Raw genomic sequence first — 14,492 nt, forward strand, 5'->3', positions numbered from 1 at the left:
TTTTTGCAGAACTGGCAGACCGTCTCCTAGTCTATGTCGACCATTGCACATAAGTTCGTAAAACAGTTCTGCACCTATTATGAGATCAATCTCGCCACCTAGGTAGAATGTATCATCAGCCAGATGAAAACGAGAGGGAATTTTTAATGACTGAATCCCCTTTTCATGCGTTGGTAAGTTGCATATACTTGGTACAATAAAACAAGACATATTGGTTGTGAACAAGCCATTATTTGATTTTATTTTTAATTGGCTTGTTTTATTTAACTTGGTAACCCGTTCATTGAATCCTAAAACTTCTAAATCTACGGTCTGAGAGGGCATGTTTAATCGGTTAAATGCACCTTCTGTGATGAAATTCGATTGTGAGCCAGAATCCAGTAATGCTCTCATTATGTGAGCTTGGTTAGAATTATCTATGACCTTGATTTGGGCAGTAGATAATATTATTTGCTTGGGTTGTGTTACCTTGACTTCTGATGGAGAGGTGGCAAACTGGTTAGTCAATAGATTGACTGACTGGGGTGCACCCGGCGTCGACTCACACTCGTGCAGCGTTGACTGAGCGCTGACAGAGGATCTTGAGGTTGGTTGAGTGTCTGTAGGTATGTGTAAGAGTGTATGATGTTTCCCCTTGCACAACCTACAGTTAGATGCACGGCAATTTGGTAGTATATGATTTGAGCCCATACAGTTTATACATAGACCTAATCTTTTAATCACCTTTATGCGTGCCGCTGGGTTCAGAGCCAACAGTTTGGTACATTGGTTAATATAATGCCGGTCCCCACAATTCGAACATTGGTTACGCTGGGTATAAATTTGTTTTGGTATTACCTTAGGTTGGGATGGAGAGGACGTGATTACCAGCGCCTTTCTCATGCCACCAGGATGTCTGTGCTCGACCATGCTGCTGTGGCTCAGCGTTTCCAGCAGGTCTGCTTGAGTTCTCAGGAATGTCTTGAAATCCTGTAATGTAGGCAATTCACGCGAGCAGTTTTTCTCTTCCCACTTTCTTTGTAAAGGTTTATCTAGTTTACTACATAGGAAAAATATTAGTAAAACGTCCCAGCCCTCAGTCTGTATATTTAAGGACCGAAGTGTTCTCAGATGTTTCGACAGATTGTCAGTTAGCATTCTGAGGGCTGGGGCTGTGAATGGGATAACTTCTACATTTAAAAGTGCCCTTAAATGGTTATACACAAGCACTCTTGGGTTGTTATATCGCTCACATAAGAGCTGCCAAGCAATTGGATAGCTGTCTTCAGAATACTCAAGAGAGCTAATGACTTCCAAGGCACTGCCTCGGAGGCAACTTCTTAGGTATTTAAATTTTTGAATAGACCTTAGGCAACTTTGGTTAACAAGGGCATCAAATGTGTCTCGAAATTCTATCCAGTTTATTATATTTCCATCGAATGATGGTAGAGCAATGTCTGGATATTTAACCGATTCGCTAAGGACAGTCTGTGCAGGCTCAGTGTCTCGGGGTGCTATATGTTGGTTGGTACTAGACGCGTTGGCCTTTAATAGACCTTTTGCCTTTGATAGTAATTGGAAATAAGAATTCTCGAATGCTTCCCTCTCAGACATTTGAGCCTCCACATCTGAACTTACTGTTTCAATTTTGTCTTGGACCTTCTCAAACTCGTCAAGTACATTTACTAATCTCGCTACCCTTAGTTCTAAATCTAATATGTCGTCCCCGGACAACTGTTGGTTATTAAATCTTTCCATGAATTTATTGAACAATGTTAATTTACTTTTTATTGTACCTCGTTTTTTAATTAGATTTTTTAAATGAATCGGTTCGATAATAGTGGTCTCTGACTCGCTGTCTGTCATTTTTATGCCCAATACCTAATGAGGATAGTAAGTAAATGTCGTAATTGCCAGCCCACTTGCCTTATAACTGACGTCCTCGTTCGCCCGGGTGCTCGGAGTCTTGGTTTTGCCGCGCGCCGCCCGGCGTCTGCCGCACCTCTTGGAGTGCCACACGGTTGGTTTTGTTGCTGCCGCGCGCCGCCCGATCTCCGCCACTCTTCTTTGCTGTCCGCCGCACCTCTTGGAGTGCCCCGCGGTTGGTTTTTTTTTTGCTGCCGCGCGCCGCCCGGCGTCTGCCGCACCTCTTGGAGTGCCCGCTGTTGGTTTTGTTGCTGCCGCGCGCCGCCCGATCTCCGCCGCTCTTCTTTGCTGTCCGCCGCACCTCTTGGAGTGCCCCGCGGTTGGTTTTGTTGCTGCCGCGCGCCGCCCGGCGTCTGCCGCACCTCTTGGAGTGCCCCGCGGTTGGTTTTGTTGTTGCCGCGCGCCGCCCGATCTCCGCCGCTCTTCTTTGCTGTCCGCCGCACCTCTTGGAGTGCCCCGCGGTTGGTTTTGTTGCTGCCGCGCGCCGCCCGGCGTCTGCCGCACCTCTTGGAGTGCCCCGCGGTTGGTTTTGTTGTTGCCGCGCGCCGCCCGGCGTCTGCCGCACCTCTTGGAATGCCACGCGGTTGGTTTTGTTGCTGCCGTGCGCCGCCCGATCTCCGCCGCTCTCCTTTGTTGTCCGCCGCACCTCTTGGTGTGCCGCGCGGGTGGTTTCTTGTTGCCAATCGCTGCTCGGCCCCCGCCTTCCTTCTCTAAGTCCGCCGCACCTTTTGGTGTGCCACGCGGTTGGTTGTACGTACCGGTATTTTCTACAGGTTCTCGGACCCGCCTTGAAAAACCACGCCGTCGCTGTTTCTCCAATTAAGCCGAGCTTCTTCGTGCGCCACGCGGTTGTTTTTTCTACAGGGTCTCGGCCCCGCCTCGAAAAACTTACGCTGGACGATGCACGTGGTGTCGGCCTCCACTTGCGTCTTCACAATTCCGCCGCAAACTCGAAATTTTTGTTTTTTCGTTGTTCGGCAGCGTTTCGGGGTCACCAATGTTAGGATCTCGGTCCTTTGTTTTGAACTGATTGAGGAAATTGGGAAGTAATTGATGCAGCGATCTTTTTCGTGTTCGATTTATTTGCAAAGAGACCAAATGACATGCGCCATCTTGCATTCTCGGGTGTCACAAGTGGCGCCATCTGACTGAATCTACTTGGTTTAAATCCGCCGCTACTGGGACGGGAAGTTTGGAAATAACACTACAGATGGCGTCACCTGTGACACTGACAAGGGAAGAAAAGTCCTCGAGTGGCAACCTCGAACCGGAAGACGAAGCGTTGGCAGGCCTCCCACCAGGGGACTGACGACATCGTGAGAGTGCGAGAAACTGATGGATGCAAGTGGCGAGTTGTCGTTCATTGTGGCGTTCTAAAGGGAGGGTTTGTTCAGCAGCGGACATCTTCCGGCTGATGATCATGATGATGATTTACGAAGTGCAAGGCGTTTGAAGTAGTAATTACAAGCGTTTCTTGTTTTAAAATAGCTAACCATTTTCTCCTGTCTGCAACACAGTGAATCGAAACAAATTACATACACCCATAAAAGCATCGCTAATTGGATCTTAATACCAAAACGGCATTTCTTTTGGCAGAACATGTTCGGTGAATATTTTTACCCGGAAGGTTCATCTCGTTAAAAATATTAAAATAACGTGTATATATAATTGGATACTTACAGATAATTAAGATTGGTTTTTTTGGAATCTTTTTGAATAAAAAATATTTTATTTAATTCCAAATTTTATTTTTACGGTCATCTCGTAAAACCTAAATTGAAAATACAAACTGAAATATAGATGCACAGAAAAACCAGAAAAATAAGACCATCACTGGGAATCGAACCCAGGTCCTCGGTATTCCGTACCGCTACAACACTGATGGTCAAACGGTAGCGACACGAATTTCCCCGGTACGCGTTGACCATCAGTGGTGTAGCGGTATAGCACGCGGTACGGAATACCGAGTACCTGGGTTCGATTCCCAGTGATGGTCTTATTTTTCTGGTTTTTCTGTGTATTATATTTTCAGTTTGTATTTTCAATTTACATACAGATAAGATAAAATAGAGGTATAGTTATCAGTAAACACTAGCAAGTGCGAATAACTGTACGCAAAATGTTAAGACATTTTAGTCCTACTAATATTTTAAAAGCAAAAGTTTGTCTGTTTGTTTGTTACTTCATCACGTCTAAACCGCTGAATCGATTTAGATGAAATTTAGTATACTTACAGATATTTGAGTCCGGGGAGGGTACATACAATAGTTTTTATCCCGGAAATTACATTGTTCCCGCAGGATAGCGATGCCGAACTCCGATAACTTAATCCCATCATCCACTGCTTGGCACAAGCCTCCTCTCAGAATGGAGGGCTTGGGCCGTAATTCCCACGCGGGCTCAGTAAGGATTAAGAGCTACACTCCATTGAATAGCTTCGCAGTTTTGAAGGTTTCCTTACGATGATAGTATGTACAGTCGAGTTCATAAACTCGAGCGCAAAAATTTGATCAAAAATATCTTGAGCACGCTTTTACGCCGTAACAATAGAGTCAAATTTTTGCTCACAATTTTATGAACTCGAGACTGTAATTTCGTGCATGAATTAAAAAATGGTGGTGCGACCCTGGATTTGAACATACGATCCTCTGCTTACTTAAAAAGGGCATAATATTAAGTGAAACCACAGGCCACACCGGGCTCCGGCTCTTATGAAAATGAAAATAATGTCAAAGTACAATTCTTCCATTACAAATATAAAATAGCTGTCATCGAGTAACAGTGATAATATCAAAACGCCCAAAGCTATTTGCATTGTCTAGATCTATAGTATGGATCACAACAATGCGATACGACCTTGCCTAAACTATGCTATGAACGCAATTTCGTGCTTTTGTGTTTGATGCTCTAAAGGTTAAAAGACACGAACTTTTAGAGATTCATTTAAAATTAATAAATCAACAGACTATTTTTAGAACTTATCAAACTAAGCAAAGCTGTACTATGGATACTAGGCAACGGATAAACTTAAAATAGATAAATAAACATCCAAGACCGCGAGAACAGACATTCGTATTATTCATACAATCTCTGTCACGCCCGGGAATCGAACCCGGGGATCTCAGCTTCGGAGTCAGGTTCTCGAACCACTTGGGCCATCCGGTCATCAAAATTCTGGGGGCATAGTGTGTTAATAAGGCTGGCTGCGTTTCCTCGTATGGTAATGGCAATACGTTGACCGGGAAAGAACCCAGCCTTAGTTCAACTAAAATGAATTTCGGGATATTATAAAGGTTTTTTTAACCAATTCTTATCTGTTTAATTATCAGACAAACAGAAATACAAGGACATCTCTAACCTGCTCAGTTCTATCATGGTATAAAAAAATGTTCTTCAAAATATGCAAATATATTGGTCCGTCTGTTTAAACTTGATCTAATTTAGGTACGGAGTATCGAATGGCTATAAAAACGATGATTTTATATCATTGATTAATTATGTGTCTGTCTGTTTACATTGACCTTTGGGAAGGTATAAATTATGTTATGGAGCAATAGATTTAATAAATATTATAGAATTTGAAACTTGAAACATTTATCAATATGCTATAATGTCTACCGTCAATAGCTGACTTACTTATTCGATTGTAAAATTATTTGGATGTGTATTTTTAACCGTATTTAAAAAAGAAAGAGAATTACTGAACATGAAACTGTCGTGAGACTCACTCATTTTAAATGATAACAAAACTGATAACTCACGTCTCAAATCGAGTTTAGCTAGACATGTTTCGGGCTAATCCATAACCCTTCTTCTGGGAGCAGCCGCCGAGTCGCGTTTTGTTATCTTTGAAAATGAGGTGATCAATACGGTTGATTTTTTAATATGTGTGTAAATCTAGCCTACTAATAGCTTTTTGTCTGTTTGCCTGACTATCAAGATCCTTCTTCTCAGAAACTCGTGAAGAGAAGCTTAAATTAATATCAAAAACTTAATTCCGCTACACAATCAGTTAAGCAGTGAAAAAATCAAACTTCAAGGTCAGTGCAATCAACAGGCACAGAATGATGTTTCCATACAAATTGCCGTATCTAATTGAAAACCTATAGGTTTTCGGTTACGGCAATTAACCTATAGGCAACCGAAAACCTATAGGTACTTAGGTACTTCCGGTTGTCCTAGAAACTCTATAGACGATTCAGCAGGGAGGGCAGGGAGTGTACCAATACAGGCTGAAGTTGCGTCGTATGATTATAGCCAGCTCCAAAATTGTTGTGAAAGATAACAAAAACTAAATTAACAACCGATAAAAATGTTTCGCGAAAAGTAATTTTGGATATAAATATTTATATGCATCTTCGAAATCGGCCTTCAATGCGGACGGGTACGAATCGCTTTTATGTGCACAATAAATTGTGCAAGATGCACTTAAGTGCAATAGAAATACTTAACGGTGATAAAAACTTGTAATTCAATTAATGTTCAATATGTATTATACCTATTTGCGGGATGGAGTTTTTGCTGAAAGAAGACTTCAATTTGACTTTGAATAATAAATAAATAATCGACCGGGAGTCGAACCCGGGACATCGGCTTTATACATAGGTTCTCTAACCACTTGGCTATCCGATTATCAAATACAATTATTTCTTACCACTTACTGTCAGGCCCGACGCATACGGGCGTGCAGTGTGCAACGCACAAGGGCGGCATTGTCAAGGGGGCGGTAAAACCAGATATCGCATAACTAAAGTGAAACGTTCTCATCATCATGTCAGCCATAGGACGTCCACTGTTGGACATAGGCCTCCCCCATAGACCTCCAGTTGCCTCGGTTGGAAGCGGCTTGCATCCACCGTGAACCCGCGACTTTAACCAGGTCATCCGTCCATCTCGTTGGGGGACGTCCTACGCCGCGCTTGCCGATCCGCGGTCTCCACTAGAGAACCTTTCGGCCCCAACGACCATTCTGTTCTCCGTGATATAATGGCTTGCCCATTACCACTTCAACGAGCTAATTGGCTGGCTAAACGTTCTCATAATTCTCATAATATGCATGAGTTTGGTACCATCAGCAACATAAGTGGTCTATCAGTTTTTAAACAAGTTGCTATCAAATGAATATTGTCGCAAAAGTCGAACTTTCGAGTTGACAGACACATCTATTGGCATTATTGTTCTATGACAAGAAAACGATTATCAACTTTAGGGACCACATATTTGGCTGCTGGTACATAGGGCGGCTTAATCGGTATTGCACGCAGGCGTTCAAACAGCTAGCGGCGGGCCTGCTTACTGTATCTAAGCTAAGTCGTGGACAGACTGACGTGGCGAAACTATAAGGATTTCATAAATGACGATGGAACCCTAAAAATCAGGACCACTGTTCTCTATTTACAGAATAAGTTCTCGTGGTATTTGGCGCCTAGATATTTGGTTATCTGATCAAAATATAACTACTCGTAACCCGTATAGATTAACTTTCACTTTATGTATACTGTTACAGATTGCTTCCTTTGCATTCCGGTATCCTTGTTGTTTGAACTTGTCTACTGCGCCAATTGATTGCATGTATGTACAGTCAAGTTCGTAAACTTCTGAGCAAAATTTTATCATAAATATCGGAACACGCTTCTACGGTCGTTAACAATAGTCGTGTTCAGATATTTTTGATCATAGTTTTGCTCAGAAGTTTAAGAACTTAACTGTACAGTCGAACCATTTGATTCCTGACCCACCGTAGAACGTCTCAACTCTAACGTTAACTCTTGTCATATAAAAGATAAAAGCTTTGTATAGTCGATAATAGAATCATCGAGTAGTTCGCAGAAGTGACTAACGATATTTAGTCAGGCGTGTAGGACAGCGCGGCAATGGAGGTCCTTGACGAGTGGAGATCGAATATTCTTTAGGTATGTTCTCTTTGGTACTAGGATGGCTTTGCGAGGATATAATGCATTTTATTCGGTACTCAATCGATTGCACTTACATGATCAAAACAGTGAGATTATGACGAGAAAATAATCAGGCCCTTACACATCCTAATTTATGGTTGTTGGCAACCCTGGCCAAGCTAAACACTTGTTCGTAATAATTATATTAATTTTAATTCGATACTTAAAAAAACTTACGTCTAAAGTAGTGATTGTGCAATAAACATGCAGTTGAACACTAGCAATTGAATATCACATTGAAACAGCACTGCCTGAGAAAACATATGCAAGAAAATAATAAGTAGATTTTATCACTTTCTATTTTGATCAATTTTTAAACCGAAGCAGAAAAGAAACGATTTTTAACGTATTTTTATCAGACGTTATATACAAATTATAAACATCTGATAGGGCGTTGTGTTGACACTGACAGCGCGCAATGACAGTCAATATTACCCACATCACTGGCAAAATAAAAAAATAAAAAGTGTTGCCATTGCAAAGACACCGTCAGGACAACTTAAAAACAGGCGTTTAAAATCACGCGTCTATCTTACCTGACTAAAAATCTAATTCAGTACTACAGCAAAGTAAGACGCAGCGACGTAATATTTGCATGCTTAAAATACAACGATTGGTACAGAATGCCATTAAAAGCAATTAAGACAATGAATACTGGTACAAGTAGCAGCAGTAAGATAACGGCGCCAGTTAATTGCAAAAATGTAAAAAAATAGTTGGACACTAAAAAACACCGTGGGGTGCATGAGCTGTTAATCATCGATATGAATTTGATTGCGCGCTTTTCTGAAACAAAACTACATTTATTAAAAGCTCCAGAGTCGAAGAAAAAATGGAAGTGTAAACTTTGTCTCACAAAACACCGCAACGATAAAACATCAAATGTTATAACTAGGAGACAGCAAAAAAACATTAATACTCAAACTAAGATATTACCAGAACATAAGTCCCCTAGTCCTGTTGAAACAAACCAAGAAATACAATATATAAGTCGGTGAATTATGGTTCTCCAACCGACCCTAGCCCTTATGGCACACTCGAAGAAGATCAAAACATCTCTCAAAATACATTATTATCAAAATCAAAGTTCTTAGAATTACTCGAAGAAACAGGTTTCCATAATGATTCTTATCAATCTGTAGACAATAGTTTGTCAAGGAGCATGGAACTCATACCTAGTCACCCAGATATTGTTAGTGAACTCAGACTGGAAATCGATAATTTAAAGCTTGAACTTACAAGCACTGAAAACGAACTTCAAAATTCAATTATTGAAAAGAATGAACTTATTCGCCAAGTCAACAAACTAACAAAAGAAATTACAACACTAAAACTTATTTGTAAAACCCCACAACAACCCAAAAAAGTTCGTAGGAGTCTATCAGCAACCTCTGGCAGATGCTCTAGGCCCAATACTAAACTCGTTAAAACCACAGCTTTAGAAAGTAAAAAACAGCCCTAGAATCCCGAATTAGAACTAGCACAAGAAATATCGAACCTTTATCAAACGATTAAAGAATTTGAAAAAAACCTCAAACAATCGAATGCTCCACCTAATCTGATAAATAATTGTAAACCACAAAACAACAAAAACCACCAAGGGAAGTGTGAGGAAAATGCAGCAAGGAAAAATGAAACCTTACAACAACAAATTATGTATTATAAGTAATAGTAAACATTATAATATTCTTAAAAGCGTCGGTAGAATTGATCTTTACCAGAACCATAACACAATACATTATGTTACCCCAAATGCTGGAGTAGATAGCATGATTAAAGACCTCGATAAAAAAACTAGCAAGTTACACCCAAAACAAGATTTTTGCGTGATATTGATTGGAGAGATTGATTTCATCACTTCGAAGAATTACAATAAAATTATCGAATCAATAAGACAGAAACTACAAGCTAATAGCCATACAAACATTATAATAGCAGCACCGACGTATATCTGTGAGCACCAGTTTTCAACTCGAGAGTTGAGATCTTCAATACTCTTCTAATCAAGATATGTGGAATAAAGACTACGGACATTTTTCGACTCTAACGAGAAATTAACGTTTGATTTATTTTCGTATACTACTGGAAGAATAAAAGTGGCGGCGTGCAAAAATATCCTTCAAAATATTGCAGGAATAATCACAATATGCAAGTGAGCAGTACCAAAGACGTGTCGAATAATATCTACTAATAAGAGAATCTCAAAAAATTATTGTTAAAAGTACGCAAGAAAATAAAACCACAAGAAACGCTACGAAAGATCTACGCATCGGTGATGTGAATGATATACTAAGACTACAAGTGATAGTCGGATTTAGTATGCCAAAGTCCACAATTAATCTTTTTCGCTGACAAAATGTATCTGAATATATTACATCAAAATATGCCGGTTTGATAAATAAATCAGACCTCGTTACTGTTACTCTTGAACAACTAATAGATCTTGGAAAATACTTTGAAGTTATCTGCTTTACAGAACACTTCATGCGAGAAGAGAAAGTAAATTGTTTGTCTAAAAGATTGTATCCTGGCTTCTGTTTTCTCCCGAAAAGTCAGAAGAGGTGGTACAGCCATATATTTAAAACGAGATATTGGATTAAGGAGCTGACAAAAATAAAAGAACTCTCAATAGAAAGTCAGGTAGAATGTTGTGGCGATTGAATTGGTGATTATAATGTGATAATTATTTGTGTTTATAGAGTACCAAACTCAAATTTAGGATTTCATGGAACGTTTAAATTTGATTCTTACCGCTCTGAACAACAACAAAAAGAAAAAATTGTTATGTGTGGCGACTTTAATATTAATACTTTAAATGCGGATAAAACAACAATGAGTTGAAAACACTCTCTTAAATTACAAATTAAAAATAAAAGAATATTACTCGCCCAGCATGGTACGTGCATTGACAACTTCGCGACAACATACAAGGATCGAAAGGCTCAATAGTTGATCTTGTTTATCTGACCACAATGCCATCTCTTTTGAAATGCCCCATAAAGCAAAACTATCCACACAAATACTGGTATGTAAAAAAAAGAGATTTTTCAATTGAAAATATCAACAAATTTAAAAATGTCTCATTAGCCTTAGCTTTGCAGACGTTTACGACAGTAACAATCCAAATGAGGCCTACAATAATTTTATCGACTCGTTTGCCTTATTTTACAATCTTGTTTTCCTTTCAAACTAGTTCAAACTGTCAATCGTAAAAAAACCCATTGGGTATCTAAAGGTATAAAAGTGTGTTGCAAAAAAAACGTGATATACTCTGGCGCTACAGAAATAATCCAAACAACACGAACAGGGAAGAGTTAAAATCATATTCTTATAGATTAAAGAAGATAATACGATTAACACAAAAGCACAAAACAAAAATCGCATTTATAATTCAAATAATAAATGTCGTGCTGCTTGGCAATAATTAAAATAATAATGAAAATCACCCTATAAACTATATACGAAATATAATCAATAATAAAAATGACATTTTAGATAATCCCTTGACATTGCCAATTCTTTTAATGATTTTTTCATAGACCAATCCAAGTTTCATGTAAAATATAGTACTACAAATGCCAAAAAATTACCACCAAATTCATCAAAATCAATTTTTATGGGTCCAGTGACACCGTCGCAAATTCACAGAATAATAAAATCTCTCAAGAATACCAAGAGCACCGGATTTGATGAAATAACAACTTACATAATAAACATTGTGCTGAAATTATAAGCAACCATTAACTTATATTTTCATCTTATGCTTGAGAAAGGGGTATCCCGGATAAATAAAAATCGCGGAGTTAAACCATTGCATAAAAAGAACGACAGACAGGAAATGGGAAACTAGAGACCCATAGCCCTATTCTATATTCTCCAAAATTGCAGAGAGAATCATCTATGAACAAATTTACAACTTCATGAAAAAGAAAACATATTAGTAAATGAACAAAATGGATTCAGGAAAGCAAGTCCACTACATTAGCAATATTTCAATTAAAAGAAATGGTTACAAAATGTACGGATACAAGAACCCCTATTAGCGCAATATACATGGACATGACGAAAGCGTTCGATTTGGTCGATCATAATATATTACTAAAAAAGTTGGAACGCTATGGAATTAGAGGAGTTTCTTTAAAATTATTAGAATCGTACTTACACAATAGAATGCAATGCACTTTAATTAAAAGAATCTGTGATAGAACAAGCAAGAAATTACCTACTACTCCGAATTTAGATCACAGCTCCATGGTGTGCCTCAAGGAAGTATCTTGGGACCCTTCTATTTCTATTGTATATTAATGACTTGCCTGCGCATATCAATTATCCAATGGTATTGTTTGCTGATGACAGCACATGCTTAATTAGAGCGTCCAACTCCGACACATATGAGAACGAAATAAATAATAACTTGCAACGATCATCGAATGGCTAGATATAAATAGATTAAAAATTAATATTGAAAAGACAAAAATTATGCAATTCATCAATCTAGATCAAATTCAATCAATCTTAATGTAAAGTATAAAGATAGAGTTATTGAACATGTAAACGTAGTAAAATTTTTAGGTATTGAAATTGATAATCATTTGAATTGGAAACCACATACCAATTCTCTATGCACCCGTATAAATAGTTTTTGTTTTTGCTTTAAGAAGGCTGTCCAAAATAACAGACCAGAACACTGCACTGTTGGCATATCATGGATATGTAGGATCAATCCTTAGATATGGTATCATCTTCTGGGGTAATCTACCAATAATCAATCAGTTTTTCTGCACAAAAGAAATGTATCCGAGCTATTCGTGTCTTAAGAACTCTGATACCTGCAAGCCTCATTTTAAAGAACTGAAGATATTGACTTTAGCCAGCCTTACATTACGAAGTTGCAGTCTTTGTCAAGTCAAATCCTACGTTGTTTCCATTGCAAGTAACAAACGGCCTGCCAGAAGTGTTCGCCATAAACACTAAAATACAAATTATGAAAGGCAGAACAGCCTTGTTAAGGAAAAGTGTCCTAGGCATGGCAACAAAAATTTATATAATTCGTTGTCCGAAGGCCTTAAAGAGCTAGATATTAATAATTTTAAAAAACATTTGAAGGCAAGGCTAATAACTGAAGCATATTATACTATTGATGAATTTCTGATTAATAAAAACACTGACATTTCAATCAATTACTATTTGTTTTATCGTGACTCTGTTATAAAATATTATAATATTGCTGCTGTATAGATATGATTAATTAATAATAATACTGTAATAATATATAATAATAATAATAGCACCTTGTATAATAATAATAAGTACTGTCATATTTAGTGTAGTTTCTTTTTTATTTTTATTTTTTTTGTATTAATATTGTTTTAGATTTAAGTTGAAATTTTTGTACGCCTTTTAGGTAGATCGCAGAGAACTTTTTCTCATTATATTGTACGACTCAATGTATTTTACCTGTGTATCACAAATAAATAAATAAAAAATGATAAATTCCAGTAATATTGTAATGCGAAAGTTTGTAAGTCTGTTTGTTTGTTATCTCTTCACGTCGAATCCGTGAAAACGATTTAGATTAAATTCATTATACAAATAGTTTGAGTCCCAGAGGAAGGACATAGAATAGCTTTTATCCCAAAAAAATGCATTATTCCGTGGATAGCGATAAACGAATAAAACGAATTCTACGTGGACGGAGTCACGGGAAACGGCTAATATGGACAAATTTAAATAAGTTAAACAGGTATTTTTTATGAAAAGTTATTGTGAAAAGTACATTGCTATCAAAATACCGGTGCAACCCCTAGATCATCACTCATGGATTTTTCTAGCAAATCTAGACATGCAATAGAATCAATCAATCAGTCATTTCAGATACATTATTTAGCTTGCAACTTGAAATAAAATGCTAACAAATTAACATTTTTCCAGCAATTTGTGTTTGTTGATATTATTTTTAAAATATGAATCACCTGTTCATAATGTAGCTAAATTAACACAATCCCAAATAATATCACACGTGACATAAATTGGTATCGAATGTATCTCTAGATCTTAAAATTTTGAACCGGTAACGTAACTGCACGATGTTGGCGTTCCTACGGAGTTACGTAGACTGCCTAAAGCGCTTTATCGTTAGATTATCGGTTCAAGTTAACGGCAGGTCAAAGAGTGGTAGTTTTTATATTCTTTATAATTAATGTAAAACTTAGGATCACGTTGAGAAAAATATACTTTTCACGACATTGCTCGAAAATTAGGCCATAGACAACCTAAGTCCAGTACAAAAAATTGCTTATAATTGTACATTTAACATTCATCTCATCATCTCAGCCTATATATGTCCCACTGCTGGGCACAGGCCTCCTCTCAGAACAAGAGGGTTGGGCCATAGTTCCCACGCGGGCCCAGTGCGGATTGGAACTTCACACGCACGATTGAATTGCTTCGCCCGGTTGTGCAGGTTTCATCACGATGTTTTCCTTCACCGCCAAAGCTCGTGGTAAACTTCAATGTAATTCCGCACATGAATTTCGAAAAACTCAGAGGTGCGAGCCGGGGTTTGAACCCACGACCCTCTGCTTGAGAGGTGATAGTCAAACACTAGCCATCACGTTTTATTACATTTAACAG

The 14,492-nt window shown here is 38.3% G+C and overlaps 1 protein-coding gene across 1 annotated transcript; it reads right to left on the reverse strand.

Moving 5' to 3' along the window:
• Positions 1 to 258: 258 nt before the first annotated feature.
• LOC141433652 (uncharacterized) lies at positions 259 to 3,220 on the reverse strand. The gene is made up of 3 exons (XM_074095755.1): positions 3,216 to 3,220; positions 1,906 to 2,834; positions 259 to 969 (listed from the first exon to the last, which is right to left on the reverse strand). Exons 1-2 carry the CDS (start codon positions 3,218 to 3,220, stop codon positions 1,907 to 1,909), a joined length of 933 nt encoding a protein of 310 aa, XP_073951856.1. The 3' UTR covers positions 259 to 969; position 1,906.
• Positions 3,221 to 14,492: the final 11,272 nt, after the last annotated feature.

Source organism: Choristoneura fumiferana, chromosome 12 (assembly GCF_025370935.1).
Source record: "Choristoneura fumiferana chromosome 12, NRCan_CFum_1, whole genome shotgun sequence".
Lineage (NCBI taxonomy): Eukaryota > Metazoa > Arthropoda > Insecta > Lepidoptera > Tortricidae > Choristoneura > Choristoneura fumiferana.